Source organism: Dermacentor variabilis, chromosome 3 (assembly GCF_050947875.1).
Source record: "Dermacentor variabilis isolate Ectoservices chromosome 3, ASM5094787v1, whole genome shotgun sequence".
Taxonomy (NCBI): Eukaryota; Metazoa; Arthropoda; class Arachnida; order Ixodida; family Ixodidae; genus Dermacentor; species Dermacentor variabilis.
In genome coordinates this window covers 78283558-78309131 of record NC_134570.1, presented here as the reverse complement: position 1 = coordinate 78309131, position 25574 = coordinate 78283558, and the positions used below count along the sequence as shown (strand labels likewise).

Here is a 25574-nt window from a genome sequence, read left to right as displayed (position 1 = left end):
TTATTCGTGTAACGATGACGGGGCAGTCTATATAGGTCAAGAAATGAGCGCTACGAAGACGCGGACTAAAGGAAGAACATGTACGACGGACAAGGCGCTGCTTCCAACGAAATGTTTTTTTGAAGAAACAGGAATTTAGATAGTTGAATTGGTTTTCGGCATTCGGTCATTGCGACGTTCCCAGTTATGATCGCCGATCTAACAGAAACTGCTCATTCGTTTTCGCACGTGTCTCGTCCCGGGGTGTTTAGTAGAAGAACACGGTGTGTCAGCGATTACATTTCCTCAATGAATCATATCATTTCCTCACGTGGGCACGCAGTCAGAATAGACTCGCTATTCGCTACTTCAGCCTTCTTAGGGCATGTGTCTTCTAGGAGGCTTTCTACGAGGTGGCCTTTTCTGCACATCAATCAAGTTGTTGTTTCTCGCGCGTGTACCACACGTGATAAAATAGCGAATTTATATTCCCCTGCGGCTGTGCCAGAAACGTTATGTGCGCACTTGCGTATGTAGAACAGAGGCAGCATCCTGCTTTTCATAGCTGCAATACCTACTCAGCACGACACCGAGGAATTCCAACCTTCGGTTGTTTTGGCTTAGCAAAAGCTTATGTTATCGGAAGGGACAAACAGCGTGCTGACTGCGGAATGCTTTCTATATGAAATAACGAACGAAATCATTGAGATAAAGTACGAATCTAACGGCGGTAGGAGAAAAAGCAGCCAGGGTATCATAAGTAATCTTTTCGTAATCGGAAGCCTGCTTTCAACTATATGTCAGCTCCCTCTGCATGCTGTCTAGCAAATCTCAGCTAATCTTAAAGTTGTTTTCTAGTTATTTGAACTTCTTTGGCGTGAAGAGAATGATACGTTGTTCCAGCTATCCACTAGCATTATGTGGCTGAGCGGGCTATTCACACGGGATTATCAGTGCTACAAACGCGGCGTGCAAGAAGAAAATATTGGCTTTACAGACAGCAAGATACACACCACAACCTTATCATAAAGGCAACCATGATTCATGGCTTTATTATTGCGCTTAAGAAATGGAGAATCTTCAGTGGGCGTTATCGAACGTACTACTTCAAGCCTGTGTATTTCGAAGAATCTTCTAGTTCAAACAGCAGCAAAGGGTTACGTTTCTTGATATCACCTGGATGGGACTTAACCACGCAGAAGCTAGTGTCCCCAGATTACCTTCATAAACCCGAAAGCGTAGCTTATAATACGCGTGCCTGTATCTTCCCACCTACCAAAGCGTGCAGGCACAGCAAATAAGCGTTCAAAGTTGCGCTGTGAAATTCCTCACTGTGCTTTAATAATGCCGTGTTGTGATATCGCTCCAAACTGCGAGCTTTGCCATTCACCCGCTTCGTACTCTCTCGTTGCAGAAACACTCGGCAGTGGAGCCCACCGGTGTGGTTTTCCTCGCACTTTGCAACGTCAGCGTTTTCCGCTTCTTGGCAAGGACTAAAATGAATCCGGTAGCGTTCCATCGCCATTAGGCACCCGGAATATCACTCGCAAGAGCCGTCACTTTCAAGCATCGCATTCCGGTTTACGGGAACAGTTCGTGCGTGAGATACCGGTCCACGACTAATGTAACGTCTGTCGTTTACCCGCTTCGAGAGGGAACGTCCTTAAGCTGAGCTGGAAGCTGCGGGAGGGTGCGCCTCGCTCTCAACCTCTGAACACCAGCGTCAGTCCACTCTCTACCTTGAGCATTACGCACAGTCTTCAAGCTGCCCAGAAACGGCCTAGCCAACGGCCTCTCTCGCGGCTCAGTGGAGGCTAAGTTGGCGCTCAGCACGAAGAAACCGGCACAATGCGAACCGGCCCACGGGTCCGAGGCCGCAACGGGCCGCGGTGGCGCCAAGAAGGTGCACTGCTCGAACGAAGCCGTCGTGGACACCAACAAGGGTAGCGGTGTCTCGCACTCGCCGAAGTGCGTCGAGGCGTGTTCGGGACTGCCTCCCAGAGTAGAGGTCAAGAGGAGCAGCGACGACGAAGAAGCGTACAAGAGCGAGGAGTTGTCGGACATCATCAACTTCCTGATTGAGACCGATCCCAGGAGAAGCCGCGAGAGCCGTGGAGTTCTCGACGCATCGTCCGACGACACCGAGCGATCTTTCTCACCGCCTGTACCTCCTTGTGCGCAAAAGCCGGACGGCGTTTGCCCTTCGCCACCGAACGCCAAGAGAACCCGAGAAGACGTCGCCAGTTCTCCGCCGCAGCCGAGCTCCACAGCAAGCGCTGCAACTTCGCCGCTCCGCATCGTCCTACCGGCGCCCGACATATACGGGTTCAACTACCAGCCTGACTACGCCTTCCGCAGTGTTGCGAGCACCCCTAGTCAAGCAAAAGGAACGCTGGCGGATGCCAAGTGTGACTCCGAAGCCTCGCTGCGCCTAGTGGGGACAACGCAGGACGCAGAAATGAGCAAACCGGGTGGCTCCGATGAAACCGGTGACATTCCGGTGAACGGTAGCGACTCGAGTTGTGTTGAGGCCGACGATAAGTGCCAAGTGCCAAGCGCGACCGAAGCCGAAATTCGGGAAAGGACAACCGTAGCCTCGTCTCCCGTAAACAACGACTTCGCCGAAAAGGACAATATCGATAACAAAGGGTGCGCCCAACGTGACAGCTTAATAGTAAAGCCGGATGGTGATATCTGCCAAGACGACACGGCCGATAGCCGCTCCATTCCCGACTCTGCTGTCGCCCTCGGTAGGCCAGTGGCGAGTGTGAATTGTGATGACGGGCGCGCCGCCGATAACGGCGGGGCTGCTCTAGACTTGCCCGCTTATCCGGACGCAAGGCCGCGTTGTGTGGAGGAAGATAGTCGCGTCGGCCACAACGGCAGTCCTAACGACGGCGACACCGACCGCGGCAGCTCCGCTCCGGAAGAGCGCGAACTGCGCACTCCGGCTAAGCCGGCAACCTCGCCACCTCCAGGCGCTTGTTCCGAATCGGATGCGAGCGAAGCGCGACAAGGGGAGCTCGACGAAGACGTGAAGAAAAGACCACCGACATCGCCCCCAGCCAGGGCCTGTGACGACGACGTCACCGGTGACGTGGTTTCAACAGCGCAAGAGTGTTCTGGCGTGGCGTTGCCCGATGACCACAAGACGGCATGCAACAGTGACAGCGACGCCGAGTCTGACAGTACGGAAGCCCTGCAGTGGTCTCCTGGCCGTGCATCGCGCTCCAATAGCGCGGAGTACTCGCGAGAGGGGGGCGCTACAACTGTAGACGGCGTCGCCGATGAGGCGTCCGAAAACGTGGTCGCGTCCGCAGCGGGTCCAAGCAAGCGTCCAGTCACCCAAATCAAGGAAGAGGACACATATCCACTGCTGAATGGCACCGACGATCTCGAATGCAGTGACAAAACCGTGAAGTCTATCACTTCAGCATGCACCCGTAGTCTCGCTCCTTCTGACCGTGACCTAGACAATCTCATCAGCGTCTTCACTACAGTCGAAGAGGGCAAGATCGTCAGCGTCGACTGCAAGAAGTTCCGCAAGAGGGGCCGCCCTCTGGGAGCCAAGAAGAAGAACGCACTGAAGCGAGCACGAATGGCTGCCATGGAGATGGCATTGCAGAACGACGACGTCGACTTCACGGTCAAGCAATTGCTGCATGACATGGTCGACAGAATCGCGATGACTGGCGGCCAAATACCGTCCAAGTTGTCCGAGGCCAACTTAAAGGACGTAATCAGCAGCTTCTGTGAGTCCAACGGCTTCAGTCGCCAAGATTTTGCCGGTGAAAACGACGAGATCTGTTTCGGCAGCGTACTCCGCGACGAGCACCCTGACGCGACCGGAGGCGCAGCCAAGAGACGACGACGCGGTAGTTCTGATCACGGTTCGTCCTCTGAACAGAGTTCGCAAACTCCGAGACCCAGAGGCAGTGGCAAACGTTACAAGAAGAAGCGCGAGACCGTGCCCACTAAGCGGATGCTCACCAGGAGTCAGTGGCGGCGCTCCTGCTACCAGAAGGAGCAGCAGCAGGACGGTGCCGCCACCGACCATCCGGACAACGGGCTGCTCGTGCTGCGGGACGGTGCGCAGTCGCTTCCCGACGCCAAGCGTCGGCGCCGGTCCGTTGACCTCGCCTCGGACTTGGACAGCTCCAACACGGAGTCGACCGCGGATGGTCTGAGCTCGGCTTGGGGTGCTTCTCAGGAGATGGACCTGTCCTTGACTGCCGACGAGGCGGCCTCGTGCGGTGCCGGTGACGAACTTCGAGCTGCTCCCGGTGCCAGTGATGGCGTGAAATGTGATGGTGATGCGCGCGTGCTAGTCGCGGAAGGTTGTTCCTCCGCACCGGTCAATTCCAGTATTTATTTATCATCCTCCGAACCTCCCAAACTTGGCTACATGGAGCTGAGCGTGACGACGGCGCCCCGCGAACTTAGCCCCCTAGCGAGTGCGCGATCAGGAGCCGGTGGTGGTGATCGTGAAAACGCGCCTCGCGATGTTCAGGAGGCGGACGCCCGCGGTCGAGGTCATTCGCACGGACGACAAAAGCAGCAGCAGCAGCCGCCTCCGCCGCCTCAATATGGCCTCGTTAGTGAACGCGCTAGTGTTGGTGTGGACAACGAGAACGACGATGACGGTGAGTCGCAACTGGTGATCTGTGATACGGACGATTCGAGCCACGACGCACCGGCGTCCGCCGCCTCTGGTGCGCGAGGCGACAACGCCGCGGACACGGTGCGCGCCACGTTGCACAAGAGCGAAGTGGACGCTCATTCCGGTGCGCGCGCGTCGCGTCAGCGGCGGTCGCCCCCTCGTCGCCTGCGCGGTGCTTCTCCAGCTGCGAACCCGGCGCGGCAGCGCCTCGGCGGCGGTGGTGGTGCAGTGTGTGAATCGGAAAAGGCGGCCACCAACGCGGGTGTCGTGTGTCTCGACGACGAAGAGGGAGACAACATCGGGACACCGGATGCTAGCGTCGTCGCTGCTGCAGGTGTAACCGTGGAAGGCTCGTCTCGAGATCTTCTCAGATCGTCGTCGTCAGCCCTCAGGTGAGAGTCACGGAGGTAATTTAGGAAAAAAAAAACGTAGGCTCAGTGTACTTGCACCTGTAGGCACTTCGAGGGTGCTACGGTAGGACTGGTAGGTGACGTGGAATTCGCTATATGCTGCTCTTGGAAATGAGCTCGTAGTAACTATTCCAGGAGACTAGAAGAGCGTTGGCGAGTTCATAACGCATGCGTGTCTACTCTCTCCTCTAAGTTCATACGTGATGCTCTATCGTAATGCGGAACCAATTTATTCCGAAGCTGCGCATCGCTAGTAAGCATACCTTGCTACCGATAGGCCTCGCACGCTTGTTCACGAGAATGATTGTGCATGTAAACAGGGGCAAATCGTAGTTAGATATAAACGTGTGCATGCCTCTGCACAAATTCACGCGAACAAGTTCTCCGACTTACGCTGCTTCGATGTTTTTCTTTTTTCTGGTTACTTCTGAGACATGTAATGCGTGCTAGTGAGGATTCCTTTTGATGTATGAAGGGCGATTTCATGCCTTTAATGCTTCGTAAGCATACCAAGACGATTTCTTGGGTGCTCGCTCAGTAGAACTCATAACGTATTCATACCGATTTCATAATTGGCTTTACACTGTAAAATAATTTACATCCTTTAAAGTGAAAAGGGGTGTAAATGTGTGTATAATTCGCACCATTAGGGTGTGATTTATATAACTGACATCATAAGGGTGTGAATTAAACACATTTACACACTTTCTCACTTTTAAGTGTGTAAATTATTTTACAGTGCACTGGCAAGTAATTGCATATTTCTCATGGAAACTTTACACAACACGTTCAAATAATTTTTTCTACTTGATCATTGTTTACAGCAGCCCACGATTTTTATCCCACGAACACACAACAGGTCCGGGGGACCGCTCCATTTGGTATTCGTCATCATAGCAGCGCGCTGCTGTTCAGAGTCACGTTTCAAAACACGGCACGCTGATTACGCCCACCCGGTACCTCTTATCTCGCTGACACCGGGCCTGCTCATAGACAAGACTGAGACTGTTGACGCAGCGCTGAAAAATGTTTCTTTATCGGTACTTAGCTAAGCTTAATCTAAATTTTTTTTCGACACAGCAGATACTGTGAGGTCTACATATGAGAGAGAGACAAAAAAATAGCGCAGTACTGTAACCTAGCTAAAACTGTGCTCCCCTAATAAAATCTGCACATTCGCCTGCATGTCTGAAGGTAAGCGCAGGTTGGGCTGCAATCTGAAAGAATGGCACTGTCCAGTGAACTTAGTTAACGTGTGAAAGGACAGTAGACAATGTTCATCGAAACTGCACGCAGTGGTCAAACGTACAGCTAAATCTCTGAGAAAAAGAAATGCGTTATTTTAACAGGAGCACTTGCCGGTAGCTTGCTGCTGCATGCACTGAACGACTTAAGATTGACTGATAACACTTAGGTAACCGTAATATTCGGCAGTATCGCACTGTTTGAAGAGTGCGTTGTCATCAAAGAGTTACCAACTGCTGTAAAGAAAGTGAAAACGATTGAATAATTTTAGGGTCACTGACTTGTTCCAGCTTTCCTGGCACGCGCATTTTCTAGATTTTTCAGGAAATTTCTGGACCGATTCGAGAAGCAGTGGGAAAATGAGCAACCATTCGGGAGCAACATGCATGAGTCATTGTACGTAGTGCTCCGTATTTTGCGAGGCACAGCCAAAGGGTCGGTCCTCTAGCGTCGACTGTTAGAAGCCCTGTTCCTCTCGTCATCCTTATCACCGGTTTTCTCCCCGTCTTGTTTTTAAATATGAGAATTACCTGAAGGAAAGTGTACGGATGCTCTATTTAACATTATTCGGGACTTGCGTACTTCGAAAGCCTTTCCATTCGGCTGTACATTTAGGACTTACTTTAAAGGAGTACTAACACATGCCATATTTCTAGCGCGAAATGAAATTCCGTACCCTCTAAGCACTGCAAGACATCCTGGCAACCGTCAAAGTCAGAGCATCGTAAATAATGTACTACAATGCTTGTTTCTACGAACCAATTTCAGTAACCAAGGAGCTCATGCGTCGCGAAGTCATGATGTCATGATACACTGGATCGCCCCATTTCTGCGGGCGCTGCAGCGGTCCCACGCAAGCGCAGCCACATGAAATGCGTCAACGTGCCTGCTTATATATTTTATAAAGATGATCATTTCCCAGCCTTATTGCTACACAACGCGAGAAAATTTTGTTCTGTGTCGACGTCGCGATAATGTCGACTTCACCCTTTTACGTGAGAGAAACGAATGGTACAGTTTCTACGAATTTAAAGATACATGTCAGTCACGGAGGAAGTAAGAAAAATAATTGAAGAGGCAGCATGGCATCAGGCATAACCTATAGCCTCGGCAAGCCAAACTCCTCTGACGCCCCTACTCCTCTCAGATGCCCATCTGCGCTTTGAATTCTGGGAAATAGGGCCACCATGGGTGCCAAACCTCCTTTCAGGAACCTGTTGGATTCGCGGTAACTCTTAGCGACGCCCTCATCACCGTCGACCCTGGTCGGCGTTTCTCCGCTCTACTCTCCCGTACCCTGAGCGCTTGGCAGCTAGAAACTACCGCTTGCGTATGGCGTAGGGAGGGCGTGTTTCCGATGGGCCTTTTCTTTATATATATATATATATATATATTGCATTTAGACTTCGAGATTGTCACGTGAAACTCCTTCCTAGTCATTTTCCTTCCTCCATGATGTCAGTACTCTTTCTAAAGACATTTTGGCGGCCTCGTCCGTTCCCGCAGCAGCGTCCGAGGCTCCCCAGCAGCGCCCAGCGCTTCCGACGGACCCGGCGCCAGTGAGAGCGTCCTGACGACCACGTCTCCTCCAAGCGCTGCTCACCGGAGGACGACCTCCTCGTCTGGCCACTATGCGGTGGGGCCGTCGTCATCGTTGTTGTACCAGTGGCCAGCGTCCTTGCCCACGTCGCCTTCCAGGGCGGAGTCTCCGGACATCATCGTGGTCAAGGAAGAGCCCAACGACCTATCTGTCTCCGGTCGGATGGCGAACTTCGTCCCGCCGCTGCCGGGCTTGGAACCGCTCGATTTGTCACTGAAAGGTGAGAACCGTTTATATCGTGCTGTATGGGCGGTTTCTCGATGGGTCTTATGAATGTCCTCATTTTTGAGACCGGTGGTGCCTTGTGCTGTAAAGCCGGTTATAACAGCAGAAGCGGTTTTTCTCGAGGTATGCACTACCGTTCATCATCATAGACAGTCTATACCGTGCTATCAAAACATCATTGCCCGGCGTGGCGGCAATTTGAGCCATTTAGAGGCTGCTATGCTCCTCTTCGATTGGCTCAGAATGCCGTCATCACCAAATTTGGCAAGGTGGGAGAATTTGACAATGTCCGGCAAAGCGCTCCGTTTCGAACTCGAAACGCAAGCGTCATCATTTAAGAGCGATCCTGTGGTCGCGTCGTGTACATTAGAAGGACTTCAAACCAAGCACTTGAAACTGATTCTAGCAGTTTTGTTGATGTTTGTGCGCCATTAGTATAGGAAAACTTACGCGAGTTGGTGGCATTTCATATTTGACAAGCAGCAGCGCTAACACGGTGAGGACGAAGAAAAGAGGATCACAACACAAGCGTTTGTGTTGTGAGTGATCCTTTTCGTCCTTGCCGTGCGAGGTTGCGGGTCTGCTTACGACGCGCCAGCTGTAAAGGCGAAAGCAGGGACGCACTCTTTCAAAATGGCGCAGGCGTGAAATATTTTGTCGGGTCATTAACTCCTTTGCCAGCACGATTAACTTACAGCGGAGAATTTCGGAAACACGGCACGAATGATAAATTTCGTTGTTGTTGTTGTGCCGTTTTTTCTTTTTACGCTGTCGTTTCCTTACGTCGAAGCCCTTGCGACGCACCAGATACTAGGCCACAACTGTTTCGCGCCACAAGGATTGGAAACGAGTTGTTCGAAATGACGGCCCCATTACGTGGCACCAGGCCTTTCCAACCCCGGACGCGCGACTCACTTGTCGTGCGTTGTGTCAGGTAGTCGCTAGTAACGGTGGCTATGTGCGTCCCTTAGCGATGCTCGTTGAATTAAAAAAAAAATGTACGACGCACGTGTTACAGCGTTTTAAGTTGCATGCACTTCTGTCGCGTTAACTTGCATCAAATTCGCTGCGAGTTGTACGTATGGCCGTATCTTGAACACAACTTGAACAAAACAGTATTACCGCGACATCAGTTCATGGCTTGGAACCGGGCTTGCCTTGTCTGTCCGTCCATTCTGTTACGCTGACGAGGACCGCTGCCCCGACGACACAAAACGTCAATTTCTATCGTCGTTAGGCTACTTCGTCGTCTTCACTTCTTGCAATAAAACTTCTTTGCAATCCGCCTCCATTAAAATTTGAACCCATGCCGGTGAAGCAATGTGCACTTTGGAGTCGAGCGCGATATTCACTGAGCCATTGCTTAACAGGGGGTGCGCGTGTAGGTGCGATGCCCTGTGCTCGTGGACAAGCACTACATCATGTGCATCGAATAGAAAATGTTATCGAAATGTTGACGGTGCACACGCGTGCAACTCTTCGTTATCATGCTCGTGAAAACAGCGTCGGCGCACAAAGAAGGCGTATGTGACAATGGTGATCAGCCTCAAACGTGGCGCATATCCCATAATAGAGTATGCACCGAAAATAAGGTAGTTGTTGCTAAACAACGTCGGACGCATCGACAACGGCAACGCCACGTAGTTTACACACTAGCTCACGGAATTTGCAGCCGCCGAGCGTCCTGTGCTATCAGCCCTGCAAATGTACAGGGAAAACGAGATCGCTCCAATCTCGTAGGTGGCCCAGTGTCATTTTGCTCGTGGCATGTATTTGTATGGCAAAAGTTTTCGCCGCAGAGTTGACTAATCCCAAGGCGGGACCTTGAAAACGGCTAAAATCGACCCTTAAACGGAAAGAACCTTTAACACTGCAGCGACTCGTTCCTCGTGTTAATTTTCCGAAACTGAATTTAAGAAAAGGTGTACAGAAGCTTCAGATTTGAAGGCCACCTCAAGTGCCCCGTTGCAGTCACGTCGAACAGGTGGGCTCTTGGACTTTGTCCTATAGTGAAAGATGTAAATAAATAATTGACTCTTTTACACAAGTTCTGGAAACTTGTTACACTGACTAACAACGCTACTTCACATTGACAAGTCACAACTGTAACAAAACTAGACATGATGCAACAAGATTGTCTGGACCGAAGGTACTCAAATAACAAAATATTGCACCCCATCGGACAAAGAAAGAAAGAAAGAAAAAGCCTGTATATGCCTTCGGCCAAACAGTTCTGAATAAAAGTTTTTATAGACATATTTGGGGTTCGCTGCTACGGGGCCGAGCCGATTGGACGCCTCTCGAATGCGCTCTGATATTTCTTCATTTTCGCTGCGGATCAAGGACAATCGCAGAAATTTGGTCCATCACAACTTGTGCCGGATGATCATCCCGCTCGGAAGACGCCATGATATAACATGTGGGCCCAATTGTTTAGCCGTAACACCTCTTTAAAGTTCCCACCACGCCACCCCTCTGGTCCGTCGACGCGGTGGCACTGTGTGGTCCCCGGCTTGCAACAAGCCTACGAAATGGAAGTTGCGGAGGTAACATTTCCCAAAGAGTACGACAACAATAACCGATGGGTTGTGGCCCATGAACGACGAAACAAGGCGAATGGAGAGGCGAACAAAAAAAATCTAGGGCTCATCAGAGACGAACTCCTACGAGCGGCAACAATGCAATCGGATAATGGCGGAGAAGATACACTTCGAATCAACGTGAGACGGAATACAATAGTCGTGAGCGCGCCAATTCTGGAAAATGCTACGACTTACGACGATATCGAGAAAAGACAAATACATCAAAAGAACTGCGCAACGGCCGCGTATATGAAAGCGCCGGCAGATGCATCCAAGGGAGTTAAACACGGAATCCCGACGTATGACAAGTCAAAAGACATAGAAGGGAGCCTGGCGAACCAGAGAAGCCTGACCATTCTACACGCAAGACGTATGGGACAAACGGACTCAGTGGTTGTCGTTTTGAAGGTACCTTTCTGCCGCGCTTCGTCTACTACCGTAGTGCCGAATATAGATGTACCCTATACAAGAAAAAACATAAAACGGGCATTACATCTGGAAGAGTTTTACATCGACAGCCCTACAGCGATGGACAACAAAATGTGAAGAATACGACGAACAACAGTACAAAACAGAAATGCAGAGAACGCAACGGAAAACCCCGAGAAGAAAAATCGCAAGATTGGCGAAGCAGGGATCATTCCAGCTCCTTCGCCAGACTCGCCGGAGGGGAAAAAGAAAATGCCCTACGCGGATCCAGATTCAAGCCCTCGCCCAAAGACAGCTCCAGTTCAAAGGCCACATTCAAGTCAAGAACAAGGACGTCATCTCTAGGAGTCCCGAGAGGATCCTGATGGAAGTCGGGGTGGCCGGATACAAGAGAGCTGGGCAAGCGCGATGTCCGTTGCTTCTCTCCCGTCTGAGAGGTCCTCTGAGGGAGGGACAGCAGGATTCGCCCTAGGACAAGAACCAACCCAAATTAAAAAAAAAATGCCAAGCAACTCACCTGAGGAAACGCGAAACCAGAGGGATGAAATCAAGCAAAGGAGGGGAAGGCTAAATTCATGCAAAATCTGCTACGCGAGTCAACTAGCACATTACAATCGCCTAGTCGAGCTCCAACACCTGTGCCAGTACAGGCGTCAGGAGCGCAAGTAGCAAAAAGACGAGCAGACGAAATGTCGCACGTAGAAAATCGTGGAATATCAAAAACAGTAGAAAAGAAAGTAGACAATATGTTCGTAGAATTAACCAAGACATTGCAACAGCCATTCGCGGGATTGCCGGTGCAGCTTGGAGAAACAAGACAAAGAATAGATAGCATAGAAAGCCCACTAACGGCGGTGAAGAACGCGCAAACAGATTTGAGGCATATATAGGAGTGGGCCCGATTAATACAACCTTTAAACCATGCAACAGACCGGCTACGAGCAAAGTGATTAAAATCACAGGGTGTAATATTTGGAGTCTGGCATGAAATGGATGGTAGCTGGCCCATGCCGTCGTCCAACTCATCCACGCTGAGGACGTTGAAGTGAGAGACCTGTTCTCATCGAGAACGAAGAATATGGGTTTACTTACAGTATCTACATAAGGACGTTTCAGTTCATCAGTCTAGCATGACTGCGAGAGAAAACATCCTGAGGAGACGCGCAACAGCTCCTTAAAAGCGCTCTATCCTCCCTAGATCCCTAGGTGAGGGAAAACGTTCGACCAGAGCCATCGTAGCCGAGCCGCCTTTGTGGGGGAGGGCTTACACACACACTTCCGCACAGGTTTCACTGCCCCCACCGAGGCGAAACGGTCTTCGCAGAACTGGGTCTTGCGTCTTGAAAGGCGCGTGAGACGCTGCCGCCAAATACATTCCCTCAGGAACTCCCCCTCTCCCGACAGACCAGGTCGGTGATAGCGAGTTCACTAACAAAGCCTGGTTCCCCGACCTCGTCCCGGCATTTCGGCGACGAAGAGTTGCTGACTCGCCGTATTGTCCTCCTCACACAGTCAGTCGCCGCAGCAGACATCGTGACGCCAAGAGGCTGCGGAATAACGCCTTGTCCTTTCAAAGCAAGTCTCCACAGTAGACCTAGTGGTGCCGTTCGGCTGGAGACTGACGGTTGGTTCCTAGAAAACGCCAACCCCGCTGCTGCAGCTGGCTCGGAAAACCTTGCATGTCGGCACCTCTGCAGGCCGTTCCCAACAAGGGGAAGGGCCAATTTAAAATGGCTCGACGTAATCAGTATACAATTTGGCAGTGTAACTGCCGTTGATATCGCCGGAAGCGGGGAAACTAAATAGCTATTCTTAGAGGAAAAGGAGGCGCCGGATGTCATCGCCTTATAGGATACTGTAGGGATGGCTAAATTATCAGGCTACAAATCTTATGGACCCCCTGATGGAAAAGCGTCCGTAACTACACTCGCGCGAAGAAATCTTAAAGCAATCGAACACGATAAAGAAATTTACGGTGTGTATCATGTTCTAGTTGGGTTCATTCCGACCAAGAAGAATGAAGAAAGTTTATTTATATTAAGCGTATGTGGCAGTCCTACATGTAATACGAAGGTTACGTCGCTTTTTAGGAAAATCCTAGACATTGCAAACAAAAGAGCACTTGTTATAGTTAGAGATCTTAATGCACGCCATGCGACCTGGCGCTATAAGGAAGCTATCAAAGTTCTACATTAGCGGAACTCTTCTTCCCAACCAGGATTGGAAATGGCGTATCCAAAGACACCACTCCTGACCTTACATTCACCAAGAATATAATCTGAACGCATTGGGTCAACACACAGGAAAATATGGACATGGGATCGTTATATTACTGACACCACTTTAAAGCAGGCCCACAAAACAGGGAAGGTAAATTGTTACAGGCAATTAAATGTGGCGCCTTTAGAAAAATTAGAGATAAGGAAGCAAGTGATATCACAGAAGGCATAGATGAATAGCTAGGAAACCCGAAACAAGCAACTGAGAACACGTCAGAGAAAGAAGGACTAGACAAAACAGACAGCAAACTATTACATATGTGGGAAGCGAAAAAGAGCCTGCAGATGAGGTGGAAATAGACAAAAGCACAACTAGAGACATAGAAACAAAATAGCTACGCTCAGCAAAGAAATTGCGGAATAGGCTGAGCAACAATGCAGACAAAAATGTGACGAAACGTGTTATACGATGGAAAAACAAATGGGTTTGTCCACGACATGGAACCTCGTAAGATATCGATAGACTCGGAAAAGAGCAAGACAGCACAACGACAAAACTTAAATAAAATTATGCATAAATAGGAAGGTAGAGAAGAACTAGTACAAGAAATAAAGGAGAGATAGGCAGGGGATACAACCAAAGACCAGTTAAGTCCGTACAAGGGCAAAGAAAATGATTCCGTTGACAGACCCCTAACAGAAGCAAAGGTAAGATCACAACTTATGAAACTGAATACCAAATCTGCGCCCGGTCCCGATGGAATTACAAAGCCCTCACAAATTTAGATAAGGCAGTCGCCGCCCTCGCCGATTATGTGTTCAAGTGCTGGGGGAAAAAAGGTCGGACACCAAAACAGTGCGAAACGGCACAAATCATAATGATTGCCAAACAAGGCAAAAAACTAAACCTTAGGGACCTCAGACCAATTTCCTATGCATCGTGTATAGGTAAAATATTAGAGCATGTCATTCTAACGCGCCTGACCAATTGTATGGAAGAAAATGCACTCTTTCCCCATACTATGTTAGGCTTCAGGGCAAAACTGTCCACACACTATATTAAGATCAATCAATCAATCAATCAATCAATCAATCAATCAGTCAATCAATCAATTGAGCGAGCGAGCCGGCAACAAAACAAGTATGTATGCGCAGAAGGCCTTGACGGACCGTTGGTCCCGGCGACGGACGTTGCGTTATGTTATCAATGACCGCCACAGCGACTGCAGAGCCTCGTAGCATGAGACATTTAACCGGAACGCACGTGGTGGGGCTACAGGTTTATCAACCGGCTCTCCACATTGCGTCACATTCTCGTGAATTGCACTGCTACCGTCGTGACGCAGTCGGCTCGCCTGTCTGTGCGTCCTCCACGTCCCTCCGCGACCTCTCAATTTTTATTGCCAAAGCAATACTGCTCGCACTTTTTATTTCACGCCCACAGTGCTTCTCCGTATCTAGCCAAGTAAGCGACGCCAAACTCACTCACGTGTATGTATGCATGCGTACGTGCGTGCGTGCGGGCACTTGGCGCTCTGTAGGCGCTGTTATATGGCGAAACCGCTCCGAGGACAAAAGTGCGCCGGAGCACCTCGTATCGCTCCCGGCTCGAGGTGACCGCCAGTGGCGGCCAAGGCCACCGATCGATATCTCTCGTGCCGCAGGTGATCCGGAGCTCTCGCTGCTGCACTCGATTGCTCCGTCTCTTACTTTCGCTTCATACTTTTTTTTCTTGCTCTGAGGGCTTTCTCTCTTTGACGCCGTGTCATGGCGCGACAGAGTGGGCGTGCCTTTAACTGCTTTTAAATTTTAACCCTAGCAAGTACAAAAGAGCTGTATAGGTGAGTCGCAATTGATTCGCGTCAAACTCCACGTAGAATACGAAACGCGTATTCACGTTCGTCTGCTGTGCGTGCGTGTCCACACCATTAAGTGCTAATGCGAGTCAAGGCCCTGTGTTTAATATAGCAATACGATCACTTGGTGGAATTACGCGCGTCGCGCTACTTTCTTGACGACGAAAGTGTCCAGACTTGCCCAGTTGTCAGTCCTTCTACGAACTCAATGTATTGTTAACGCATCGTGGGTGGCGAACTTAGCATAGAAAGATGCTGTTGCGGGTTGCAGCGGTCCGCTATACATGGAAATAAAGTTGTCTGTAGTCTAGGCCGTATCCTGCAGGTAAAAGAACCAAAGCCTACAGTTGATCCTACTCAAGCCAGAAGTAAAAGCACATTCAGTTCTGCGAGCAAGCTAGCGTTGGAATATCGTCGTTGAACGCTATGAAATCTTCCTATACGCAAACAGAAAAGGCGCTGTTTAGAGCGGTCGGAAGCCATCTACATATGCAAGGCTTGCGTAAAGCGCATAGAAAATCCCGAGAGCCCGGCGGTTTTTCTTATTCAAGTTAAATTTCTGACCCTGTCGCCAAGCGGCCTGCACTGTTTCGGACGCGCCTTCGTGATTCCGCGTGGGCGTGCTCTACTTTGCAAACGCAGTTCCGCATCCGTATTCCGTGGGCGCGGACGTGATCGTTGTCATGGTTACTAATAACCATGGCTATTTGTGGCATTCTGCTTTTCGAACGCTGTCTACAGGAAACGCGATGTTTTGCAAGAGCTCGCAAGTCGAAAGTGAGATCATACTTTAGCTGTTTATTATGTTGCGAGGTTTGTGTCGCGTTTCTTGTTTAAAAAAAAAAAAGATAGCTAAGCGATGTTTGGCAGCGCGAGAGGTAAACACAGGCAGATTAGCATATGTGCCTGCGCTGCCTGCACTAAGCACGACGCACTAAGCACTTGCACTAAGCAGGACGCTGCGATTTAAGAACTGCTGTCAGTCAACGATGTATACAGGGTTTCAAATTTTCGATGGTTCGCGTCGTGGGTTGCGTGACAACGCCAACGTGTAGCAGGACTAGTTCTTGGAGACTTGGAACTATCTCCCATGCTCGCGAAATTTATTAGCATCCTCAGGCTCAGTGCCCACGCTGTCTTACGTTATTTCTATAACTAATATTGAAGTTATAGAACGAGCATATAGTAATTGGAGCCTCTTCTTTTCTACGTAATATTTGGCAATCAATCAATATTTCGGTATAGGAAATTACTAGATGCAGACGATAGAATATGCCAAGCGTATAATGATTTTGTCGCCACCGGTTTTGGTATGGCTGTATACCTCGTGTGAGACGTACCGCTGCACCGCCACCGATGACTGAAAATTAATGTATGGTGCATTTATAAGGCCACCCGTTGACGTGACAATCAAGAATAAAAAAATTAACACGAGTAACCGCTGCGTGATGTTAAACATGTGTCCATGTGTTAAGGCAGATGAAAGACGATTTTATCTGAAGAAATGAGGGAAACAGACTATGTCCATATGCATGGAGGTATACTGTGCGCCCGTGCCAGGTGATCGAGGACGAACTTCTGCAGGTTCGTAAGAGACCGGTTGATAACAAGAACTGACATTAAAACGTGTTATGTGACTAGGATTTTGATGGGTCAGTAGAGGTCAGAAGATATTTTCTTCATTTCAGTAACCCTTGAAAGGGGTCCTTCTTTTTAAGATATTGTTATTATGCGTCAACGAAAACGATACAACCGTTCCTGACGTACCATTTCGCGTCCTGTTTGTTAATACCGGTATCTAGCCTTGCCAAGAATAGCCTAAATAAGCGTTGTTGAGATCAGCGCGTCACCATAATATATCGCTTAATGCAGGGCTTGAAACTCGTGTTTGGCATTGGCACACAATAAATGGTACGCTCGAGGAAATGAACAACATTGTCGGGGTTTTGTCAACCAAGAGGGACACTAGTAATTGATATTATGTTGAGCTGTGTTAGCAAGTTAGACATCAGCAATAGTAAAACTGCAACCTTCGCCTTAGATAAGCCTTGGTAAGCCAGACAAAAAAAAAAATCGAAAGCGAGATGCAGGGTGACGTCGCTCCGCAGTTTCGGTACAGCTAGCCGTTGCGTAATATCACGGGTTTTGAAAGCGTTGTGTTAGTCAACTGTTAATTTGTGAAATGACTACATTGCTCTTTAATGAAACCAAGAATACAGGCATGCGTGATTTGTGCCAAACCTGCCAATGAAAAGAAAGATGCGTTGAAAATCATGATGACGCACGGACGTACCCGTGTCGAGGTTTTCGCACAATTTTCTAGAAATGGAGGGAAATTTGATGTTTAGTTTATTCAGTAATAATTAACCTTCTCCCGCCTTATGACTTGAAATGGAACTTTGCAGTATTAGTTTACTAATCTGAACTGATCTTGTATTGCTGCTTAGGTTATCGTAAAGCAGCAAAATTCAGAAATATTCACCTAACAGCGCTGCTTTGTGTGTATAGGGTGGGCTAAGTATAAGTTTACCGTTGCAGGTGTTTCACCATACCCACGCCATATGTGAGTCATCCATGTTTTTAGAAGCTTAAAAGGAAGAACGGTAGGCAATGCGCCTTGCTACGACGGCGAGTGCTGGCTTTGGTATATTTAATGTCTGCATCGGGTTTGCTTTGGCAACGTTGGCCTCGTTTTTCTGCGTGATGGAAGTTTTCCCCTTCATGTTATAAGCAGGCAGGGCTCTGAAGGACCGACATCTGTTCTCTAAAGCGCCGTTAGACTAGCGCGGAAAGCAAACAGACTTATCGTGCGTCCTGTCAACACGGCCGCGATAAAAAGGAACCCGCCTATTCAGGCGCGATAACCTAGATGAATCGTGTTCACGGTCTCCTCCGCAGCGGCGCACGGAGAGTAAATCTGCCTCAGCCAAAGTAACCGCGATCGGTTTTTATAGAGGTCCTGCTCAAGGGGGCGCGACATAGCACGAGACCATAAACGATGGCGCACAGCTGTTTGGAAGGTCTTTCGTAACTTGGTACACGACGTAATGCTGCCTTATGTTTTGTTCGCCTCTTGCGTTGTTCGCGCAGCGTTTCTGTTTCCTTCTTTCAGAGCAATCATTTCGAGCGAAAGCCGACATTCCTGTGGGCAAGGTGCAACCACAAATGGCCACCACTAGTCAGTCTGCACCAGAGGAGGCACTGGCCAACTCTCCCATCAACTACTCAGCATCCTCTCGACACGTCCCGGCACCGCACGCTGAAGAGGACACTCGCTCCAAGGAACGCGATAGGCGCGGAGCCCACGGCTCTGACAGTAATTCGAGCAACGGATCCCCGGGGGTCGCTGGAACCACTGGCACCTCTGAGCCGGCCTCGGACTCTATTCTGCAGCGTCTGCTGCTCGACCCTAGTCGAAAACCAAAGGAAAGCGATTCGAGCGCCGCCTCGTCTCCCGTCCAGGTCACTGTTGAGACGCGCAACGCTCGCGGCTCGGCCGAACCGACCAAAGACTCTGCCAAACGAGGACGCGACACCGACATCGTGAACGAAGCGAAGTCTCTTCTGAACGCTCGCCTCACGGCGAGGCACCAGGAACAGCAGCTGCAACAACAGCAACAACAGCAGCAGCATCAGCAACAACAGCCACCGTTGGGCAAGGCGTCCAACATGGCTTCCGTGCCACCCATGAGCTTTCCAGAGAACAAGCTGGGCATGAGTACGCTTGAGTCCAAGATCGTGGAGCTTAAGAAGCAGATCCACCATCTCACCATCTTGGCCACGTACAAGGAGAAAGAGCTCGCTTGCATTAGTACCCTGCGAACGGCCAAGGAAGATGCGCTAAAGCAGCTTGAGAGCAAGTACCCCGGAATCTGCTCCGTCATCAGAGCGTTCGGTCCCGACTCCGGCTCTGGCGAATCCAGCGACAGTCCGGGCTTCACGGACGTCCCGAGCATAGTGGCGCAGGCGGCCACCGCTACGGCGGACCTCACGTCGCTGGGCGCTGGCTTGGCGTCTGAGACCGATCCTCCGCTCCAGAAGAAGCCTGCTGTGCAAGCGCAGCAGCAGGCGCAGCATTCTCCTGCTTTGCCCATCCCTCTCCTTGTCGGGACACCGGCGCCACACCGACTACGTGCGAACTCTGGGTCCGAGCGCGACTCTCCCGGCCGAGGCCTCATGTCCTACGACAGAGCCAGCGCCGCTGCTGCGGTCCCTCCTCCTACATCGTCTACGGCGCGCTCCTCTGTGTCACCTCGCGGCGGTGACAACAGGCAGCCGAGGCCCCTGCCATCGATAGCGCCTTCCAAGTCGGCCTTCAGCGTCCCGTCGGCGTTGTCGTCGTCGTCATCCTCCTCTTCTGCTGCTGTTGCCGCTGCCGCTGCGGCAGCTGCGTCGAGCCAGAGGCCACCCAGGCTGCTGCTTCCCAAAGGACCAATGCCACCGGCGACTCCAGCTGCCACTGTTCCGGTCGCTCAAACGTCCACGTCACGAGGGGTGAACAGCGGAACCATGGCTTCGTCATCCGCAGCCGCGGCAGGTGTGTCCAACTGGTGGAACGCACCAAACGGCGCACCGCTTTCCTTGACCGCCGGCCTACCCCACCACCTGCAGCGCGATGCCCTGCGGGAGTATGCTTCGTCCTCTTCCACTGCAGCTCTTCTAAAGGCCGCCTCTGTGCCCAGTTCCCTGGCCAAGCAGCACAACAGCGCCGCTGGAAGCACGCCATCTCTGTCGAGGTCTGAGGCACTGGCTGGCATGGCCAGTGACCCGTCAGCCCGTACCTCCCATCACCAGCGACTCGCGGAAGCGGCGGCAGCGAGAACGGAGGACTCCAGGGGTGTGGCAGCTGAGCTGGCCCGTCAGCAAGAGGAGTTCAACCTGGCCCTCAGCTCCAGTGGCTCACTTGCTGGCGTTAACGCGGCGGCAGTGGCGGCGGCTGCCGCTGCTGCCGGTGCGTACCCACTGGGTCGCGCTGGTCTGTCTGCGGCAGCCAGCATGTACAATCAGGCCATGGCGTACAGCCTGTACCAGCAGCTTCGCGTCAACAAGGAAGCCGCGCTAGCGCAGGCCGAGGCGTCCGCGCTCCTTGAGAAGATGAAGCAGCAGAGTATGCCTAGTCAGCAGCAACAGCAGCAACATCAACAGCAGCTCTACCAGAAGGCGCTGCTAGAGCAAGCTACCAAAAACAGGCCCACTGCCTGGGAGCACATCAGTCACCTACTGCAGAAGGAGAATCCGGTGAGTAGACCTCTCTTCCGCTACGTTACACGGTTGTTTCTGTCGTTTTACATGATCAAAGCCGATGCTCTCCGTGTTGAACTGTCAGTGGTTAAACTGTCAGGCTAAGTAAAAGACCACGAAAGAACAGAGAAGACCTGCGACTATGACTCCATCAGTGGTCTCTTGAATCATGTCTTTTCGTCGTGTTATTTGTCCTGTCAGTGCTTGCTGTTTTTCTGAATTGTGTTTTAGTATTTGTCTCCGTGCGTTTAGAGCTGAGAAGTGTGACAGCAGCAGCGAAATAATGCGAATGATATCAGGGAAACCTTATTGGACTATCCTATTAAAAAAATTTCGCTACTCTTTATTTCGTGAGTGAGTCATTTGTAAAGAATGGCTCGAATGAGTACGCTACTTCCCTTCTGCGATACGGCAGAGGAGTAATGAAGGGGAAATGCACTCCCTTTTGAACCTTCCTAGCCGTCTGTCTTCTGCACCGTTATACGGCCGTCTACCCGTGAGCTTGTTCTAGCCAATGTTGTGTCGCATTTAAATCTTTTGTACAAAATAGCCCAGTGTAAGCTGACCCTGGTTCTAACGCTGCTGTGTTTAACTTTCCGTTGAGCACGTGTCCCTCTTTTCATATTTTATATTTGCCATTTTAAACGAAATAGTCAGGTGATTATTAATCGGCAATCAGCGTACCGACATTTAATAAGGGAGCGGCTGTCAGAGGTATTTGGCCACCCCCAAACAGTTATGGAAAGGTATATGTTGTTTAGTTTGCGGTCACAATGCCTTCCTTGCCGCACATCTTTTGTGTCAAGGAAGCGCGACTAGCTACTATCTGTTTTTTTAAATATTTGTCGGGATCCCAACCTCGTGATGATGGAACAACGCGAACAGAAAGAACACAATCTAAAGTTCGACGAAAACCCGTCTGGCGAAGAAAAGGAACTTGTACGAGTGCTAAAATGGCGGTGAAGTATTATTCTGAAACAAGACAGGGGGGGGGGGGGAATAAGACTCCACTTCGCTGGACGATATTATTCACGAGGAGTTACTGTTGGGCTAGTGGGTCTTGCGTTGTAATTATCGTAGATTGACGCAAATTAATAACGGACAAATCTTCGTACGTGTGAGTCCGCACCACATATTTTCCTAATGAAGAGCCACGCTGTCTCATCATATATTTCCAAACAACCAGTCAAGCTACTTGTTTCACTGAATCTTCCCCTGGGACGCTTCCGCGAGCGCGAAGGTCGTGTCGTTGAGCGACACCCACCCAAAATACTGTCGCTCCCCCGGATATCGTTCTTCTGATGCAACATGAGTATGACATTTGCGTCCATGCAATATTACATAGTTCTAGTGGCCACAAGTGGCGCATGAAAACTCGGCACACATAATGTAGCCCATGTACGTGAACAAAAATGCTTTTTACTGAGTTTTCTGTGCGTGGTGTGTTCTGCCTTGTTCCTCAAATCGGTCGTTGTCGTCGGAGTAGCTATTAATTATCAATGTTGCTGAATGGAAACTTAATGTGTGCATGATTCTGCAGTCCACATAACGCCCTGCTCGAGCGCTCACGCAACGCTATTGGCTGATGTTTTTGTCCCGGTGCCTTGCCGTGCAGGTCAGCATGCAGGCAGGCCTGCCTTCCGAGCTGCTCTCGCTGCAACCAAAGCTATCGGCGCCCGAGATGTCCTGGCTCCAAGCAGGGCTGGCCTGCGTCAACTGCGGGGATCCGCGCGTCAAGTTCGTCTGCAGCTGCTGCAGGACGCAGACCTTCTGCAGCGAGCAGTGCCAGGTGGGTGTATTCCATAGACTACGCTTCCGGCAATTTTGCTGTCTTTATTGTATATAATGCACCAACCTCCGAGCGCCGCTTATTTCCTTCGGAGATAGGTCGGCAGTTTCGCGTATCCACCTAATGAAATTATCTGGCGTGGACTAAGGAGCATCTTTAAATGCGTAAGCATTTCTACGCTTACCCAACGAGAAACACTGTGCATCCGTCCCTTCGTCCGCCCGCCACGTAAGACAATCGCTTTCTAGGTAGAGCCCGCAGCACCGAGCGACTTTACCTTCCTGCTGCCTGTCGCTTCAACGGGAACGAAGCGACGAGACACAGCGCTCACGAAGCTCTCGGTACACACCACACTCTGCCCCTTTCGCAAATCGCTTTCAAGATATGGGCCTTCGCGCCTCTTCAACGCGAAGCGGCAAAAACACAGCGAGTGGAGCTATTAGCACTCGACACACTCTGTCCGCATCGCAGATCGCTTTCAGGTTACGGTCCCCGCGGCGGTTCAATACACAGCCGCTGCCGGAGTACGTTTGATCACGGGTCATAATGGTTGGATGCGCATGGATAAGGCACTAAAGAGCGATAACGGCTTATAATGATCGGGACGTGAGCAGCGCACCTGGCGCGGCCACCTGCAGTACTTTCCTTGCGCTATCAATGCACCTTGGGCCGCCGTCTGCACCAGATCATGTCGCCGCAGCGCTGTTGTTTGTACTGGCCGTAAGAAGTTTTATATATATAGCACTGATAATGATACCCGGCTCCGTGGAGATGAGGAAGTGGCACAATGCTGACGCGTACTTCGACAACTCCCAGAGGAGTTTCTGCGTGAATGTCTTTTTTTAAAGCGTCGGTACCATGTTCTGACATGGAAGAGGCGGCTTAGTTTCGCCAAGCGCAGTCACGTTTTCTTTCGCAAGATCGAACCACATAAACCACGTAAAATACAGTGCACTCGCTGATCGCCCCGCAGTAGTTGCGCAGTGACCGATGAGACGCCTTCTCAGGTAACCCCTGCTGCTCCCTACGTAGGTCGTATGCCCATTCACGAGTACACTCACTCAAACTGGCTTCACGCTCTTATTATCATGGAGGAAGGAAAGAACTAGTAGGGAGCATTGCGCAACACGATGGAATACACACGAATTCGCCCAACACGTGATCATCACGCCAGAGCGCGCGCTAAGTTTAGTTATCCCTGTCCGTCTGCGCTCTGTGCACGTTCTGCAAACAGGGCTGCTGAGCAAGCGCGCATCGATTAGAAAGTACCGAGAACGAAACATTCGCGGCCAATACACTTGAGACGCTGAGGTCAATTGTTGGCGCGACGTTTAGAGAGGAAAAGTGGCGACAATGGGGGGGGGGGGGGGGGGGGCTTCTCAGGGAGTTGGCTTGCCAAGCTTGCTGTGAGACGTAATGCTCCCCCCCCCCCCCCCCATGCTATGTTTCCTTCCATTACGGTATTCGAAGACGCGGTATATATAGAGTGTGAGTGAGTGACGCAAGCTGTGATTCGACATTTGTAAATGAGTACCGGCGAGATTGAGGATAAGTGAGCATGATGAAGCGCGAATGTTGGTTGACATATCAAAGAAATTCAGTAAGAGTGCGTTTGAGCGGATATAAGGGTGAAGGTGAGGGATTTTCGGCGATTGTGAATGGACGTCAGTACGAGCTTAAGCGCTGGTGAGTTTGAGTGCACGCTAGTATGAGGTTTGGTGGGTGTTGGTAAGTGTGAATGAAAGCGACTTCGAACGCGAGTGAGTGTTGGCGAGCTTGTTTGTGCGCCAGTGAGGTGCCGTTGAGTGTGTAGAGAAACGAATGCGAGTGAATATATAGATAAAAACAAAGTACTGGTGAGTGAGTACGAATGAGCGTTCACTTATACAGGGCCAACCTGTGGCTCCCAGCGCCTCATGCGGAACCGACACGACGCCCACTCTCGCGCCGTGATGAAGTTGCCAGGTTCTTTTGTATGTAATCGCTAGGATGTCGGCGAGATCAAAGGACTGTGAGATTAATACGCTCCCCTGATCTGCCGGAAAGGCCGTCGCTCGTTAGAGCAGCCGACGGTTGCCCTATGCGCAGGTGCCATCAGGATCAATTTGTGCACGAACGGGCGAAAAAGGAACGCTCCCTCGACAAACAGATGTCGGCCGTGATTACTCAATAGCGTGGCGCGTGGAATCGCTGCTGTGGATGTTTTATGTATGTAGGTTCTATAAAACTACATTTATTAGGCCTTCGACCGGTCCTCTATGGTACTAGCGATGGCACAACGCACAGTCGCGAACTTGTTAACTAGAATTCAAATGTGCACGTTCTTTAGTCTATTTCAACTGCTCCACGATGTAGGTTTAGTACTACGTGTATTCTTGTCTAAAATTCGTTAAAACGCGTTACGTGTGATTGCACCTCTATACTTTCGGTCTTTCAAGCAGTATAATATTGAGTGCGTGGTGCTAATAAAACCCCACACTTCATGTCTTGTGCTCGCTTTTCATGTTCATTCGCAGGCAAAACTGTGGAGCAAGTTGAAGACGCAAGCACCGACGAAGAATTGAAGGGTTCACCAGACGAGAGGGGCTTTCCTTGAGCTTAATTATTACCATTATTTTTCTCGTTAGTTTTTTTTTTCTCATGTTTCTTTGTGACTCGGGGAAGTTTTTTCTCGGCAACGCGTGTCGCTCATCTTTTTCATTTTGATGGACGGAGCTCATTTTGTATGATACTACATTTTTGGCACCTCTCTCGGTGGGCTTATTTTGTCTCTCTCTCTCTCCCTTTTTCTCCAAATTTCCTAATAAAGTTAAGTTTTCGCAGCATGGGCTGCTGTACGCACGTTGTTTTCAGTCAATCTGCTGTGTCATGCACGTGAGGCCTGCTTGCTTCGACTGGTGCACAGTAAGCGTAGAGAAACGAGAACGGTAATTAACCGCATGATCACAACTCCTATTAAGCGCGAGGGCATAGAAATGCACCGTGCAATCGCTCGGTAGGCGGTATCTAAGCAACGGGTCACTCTAAGTGTACGTTTTGGAGTCTGAATGACGTCACTGATACAAATGTAGGCGACCTGCGGTGGAGGCCCAGTGGTTGCCAAGCCCGAAGGCGCGGGATCAAATCCCAGCCGCTGCCTGGCTGCATTTTGATAGGGGCAAAATGCACACGCACACACAAAAAAGAAAACTTGTAAACCGTAAATTGGGGGCACCTTAAAGAACCCAAGGTGGTGAAAATTAGTCCCGAGTTCCCCGATACGGGGTGCCTCATATTCATATCGCCGTTTTGGAACGTAAAACCCCAGAATTTAACAAATGCAAGCGAACCTGGAAATAG

At 50.4% G+C, this 25574-nt stretch overlaps 2 protein-coding genes across 3 annotated transcripts in view; both read left to right on the top strand.

Annotated features, from left to right (window-relative positions):
- LOC142575924 (uncharacterized) overlaps positions 1 to 1724 on the top strand; it is a 350863-nt gene extending 349139 nt beyond the window's left edge. For both annotated transcript variants that reach the window (XM_075685728.1, XM_075685727.1), the window contains one exon: positions 1394 to 1724. The gene's annotated coding sequence lies outside the window, so the exon portion shown is untranslated. The remainder of the gene's footprint in view (positions 1 to 1393) is intronic.
- LOC142575923 (uncharacterized) lies at positions 1724 to 25072 on the top strand (the record flags this gene model as incomplete). Its single annotated transcript, XM_075685724.1, has 5 exons — positions 1724 to 5031; positions 7801 to 8114; positions 18318 to 20443; positions 22062 to 22235; positions 24752 to 25072. Coding segments are annotated over 5 exons (5970 nt in total), but the record flags the coding sequence as incomplete, so codon positions are not given.
- Positions 25073 to 25574: the final 502 nt, after the last annotated feature.